The 2,102-nt window shown below is 63.9% G+C and overlaps 2 protein-coding genes across 2 annotated transcripts; one reads left to right on the top strand and one right to left on the bottom strand.

Annotated features, from left to right (window-relative positions):
- The first annotated feature begins 15 nt into the window (after positions 1-15).
- On the top strand, positions 16-798 carry BBK36DRAFT_1027515 (hypothetical protein). The gene is made up of 2 exons (XM_024888873.1): positions 16-375; positions 433-798. Exons 1-2 carry the CDS (start codon positions 219-221, stop codon positions 696-698), a joined length of 423 nt encoding a protein of 140 aa, XP_024744868.1. The 5' UTR covers positions 16-218; the 3' UTR covers positions 699-798.
- A 124-nt stretch (positions 799-922) lies between these two features.
- On the bottom strand, positions 923-2,102 carry BBK36DRAFT_1131428 (WD40 repeat-like protein; the record flags this gene model as incomplete). Its single annotated transcript, XM_024891976.1, has 1 exon — positions 923-2,102. A coding segment is annotated over one exon (1,180 nt), but the record flags the coding sequence as incomplete, so codon positions are not given.

Here is a 2,102-nt window from a genome sequence, read left to right as displayed (position 1 = left end):
CCCCCCCCCCCTTCATGCACCTCTCATCACACCGGTCCTGAAAGATGGACGGGAAAGCACACAGATAGACACATACAGAGAGACAAAGACACAGAGACAAGACACATACATACACACAAAAGCAGGGAGAGTTTCAGTTTGTTTTATTTGCGTTTTTTTCTTACTCATGCTGCCAACCGCAGGCCGACTTCATCCGCTACGGCAACGCCAACCAAATCATGAAAATGTCCAAAGAGCACCCCCCCCAGCTCTGGAACTCCGTCATCGACAACGACTACGCCGCCTTCGCCAAGATACACACCCGCCTGCTCAACGCCCCGGCCACGCTCAAGCACGCCCCCATCCGCATCTACGTCCCCTCGAGTCCCTCCCCCTCAAACGCTGCAAGCGGCGGCGGCGGCGGTGGTGGTGGTCATGGTGATGATGCCCCCGCCGCCGCCGCCCCTGCAGCCGGTGAAGCTGGCTCCTTCAGAGTCGTCCAGTCCCTGGTCCCCGTCGTCGCGCCGGACCGCAAGCCCAAGCTGCTGGGGCAGGCCCTCAAGGACCTCATGCCCACGCTCTTCCCCAGCAGTCGGGATCCCGTGCTGGCGAGCGTCGTGCTCCACGGCGTGCCGGCCCCTTTCAGCGCGCCCTTGGGGGAGATGATGAGGGAGGCTGCATACCCTGATGGCTGGCTTTGCTTCGTTGTCGTCGTCTGAGGGTGTACAAAGTATAGTCACTAGGTATCGTTACGCAGAGAGCTCGGGAAAAAGACTTCGAGTCATGATGGGGAGTGGCGTCTGGGAACGGCTAGCGAGTTTTGGATTCTCTTGAATTTACGACGTTGTGTTGGTAGATTGCACTGACATGGGCTTTAGCCATCTATACACCTCCCTGCTATATCTGGCTTTGGCTGGATATGCAACCACGTCCGGCAAACATCCTACGTAAACTTGACCTCCTTGCCCATCAGGCTTCTATATGCGTTCTCAATGGCCTTCCTCTTCCTCTGCTTGGCCTGCTGGTCCTCGCCAGCCTCTTCGTCCTCGTCCGCATCCTCTGGCCCCGGCACGTGCGGCATCCACGCTCGTATCTGCCCGTCCAGATGGCCGCTGTAAATGGCCCCGATCGAGTTGCCGCCTCCCATGGCAGGCCCAACCTGCCCACTGCCACCCCCTGCACTGCGCCACGCAATGTTGGTGATGCGGTTCCGCCCCGCCTCGCTGCCCCGGACGCCCGTGGAGTGCGTCGAGCCGGGGCTCCGCAGGCGACTCATGACAGTCCCGTCGTGGAGGTCCAGCAGCAATATCTCCTGCTCGTTGGGCCAGACGAGCAGCTGGCGGCCGGTGGAGAGGCCCGACGGGGTGACGAGGAAGCTCGCAGTCTTGGCGTGCTGGTTCTGCACAATGGCGCCAAAGCTGGCAAGCGTGTTGGCCCCCGTGTCGGCGTCCCAGACCCTGATGCGGCGGTCAAGGCCAGCCGACACAATGTACCTGCCGTCGTCGGTCCACTGCAGCCCGTTGACGGCGTCGTCGTGGGCCTGGGCCGAGACGCGAAAGTGCGGCATGCTGCCCCAGTCGGAGCCAGACGCCGTGGCGTGCCTGAAGCGGTGCACGACGCCCAGCGAGTCCTCCTGGTCGAGCTGCGCGACAACGCCACCGGCGCGTCGAACGTCCCAGACGCGGACCCTGCCGTCGGCGTGGCCACTGACGAGGACGTGTTCGTGGCGAGGGCTCCACGCCGTGCTGAGGACGGGACCGCCGTGGGCGACGAGGGCCTGCACCGCCGATCCCGACTTGAGGTCCACGAGGCGGACGTTGGAGTGCTGGGTGGCGCACGCGACGAGCAGATGGGCCGCGATCGGGCTGCAGGCGTGCGAGTAGACGGTGGCATTCAGGTCGAACTCTGCAGACAGGGCCGCCCTGGCAGTGGCCCACAGCTTGAGCGTCTTGTCGTAGGAGCTCGACAGGAAGGCGTCGGCGTCGAAAGGGTAGAAGGCCAGGTGCGTGACGCCGTGGCTGTGGCCGCCGCTCCTGGGCCCGGCGGTCGAGCGCGGTATGTGGCCCACGGGCCGAAAGGTGTGCGTCCGATGCGGGCTCGCGCAGCCGCTGTCCAGGTCCCAG

This window comes from Trichoderma citrinoviride, assembly GCF_003025115.1.
Source record: "Trichoderma citrinoviride strain TUCIM 6016 unplaced genomic scaffold BBK36scaffold_188, whole genome shotgun sequence".
NCBI lineage: Eukaryota > Fungi > Ascomycota > Sordariomycetes > Hypocreales > Hypocreaceae > Trichoderma > Trichoderma citrinoviride.
This window is presented reverse-complemented; position numbering and strand designations above follow the sequence as displayed.

What these genes read in the sequence shown, in the direction of transcription:
- BBK36DRAFT_1027515 (XM_024888873.1), top strand. Translation starts at nt 219, where the DNA reads ATGAAAATGTCCAAAGAGCACCCCCCCCAGCTCTGGAACTCCGTCATC. An exon ending in CCCCTCGAGTCCCTCCCCCT is followed by an intron (nt 376 to 432) that starts CAAACGCTGCAA and finishes ATGATGCCCCCG; the next exon opens with CCGCCGCCGCCCCTGCAGCC.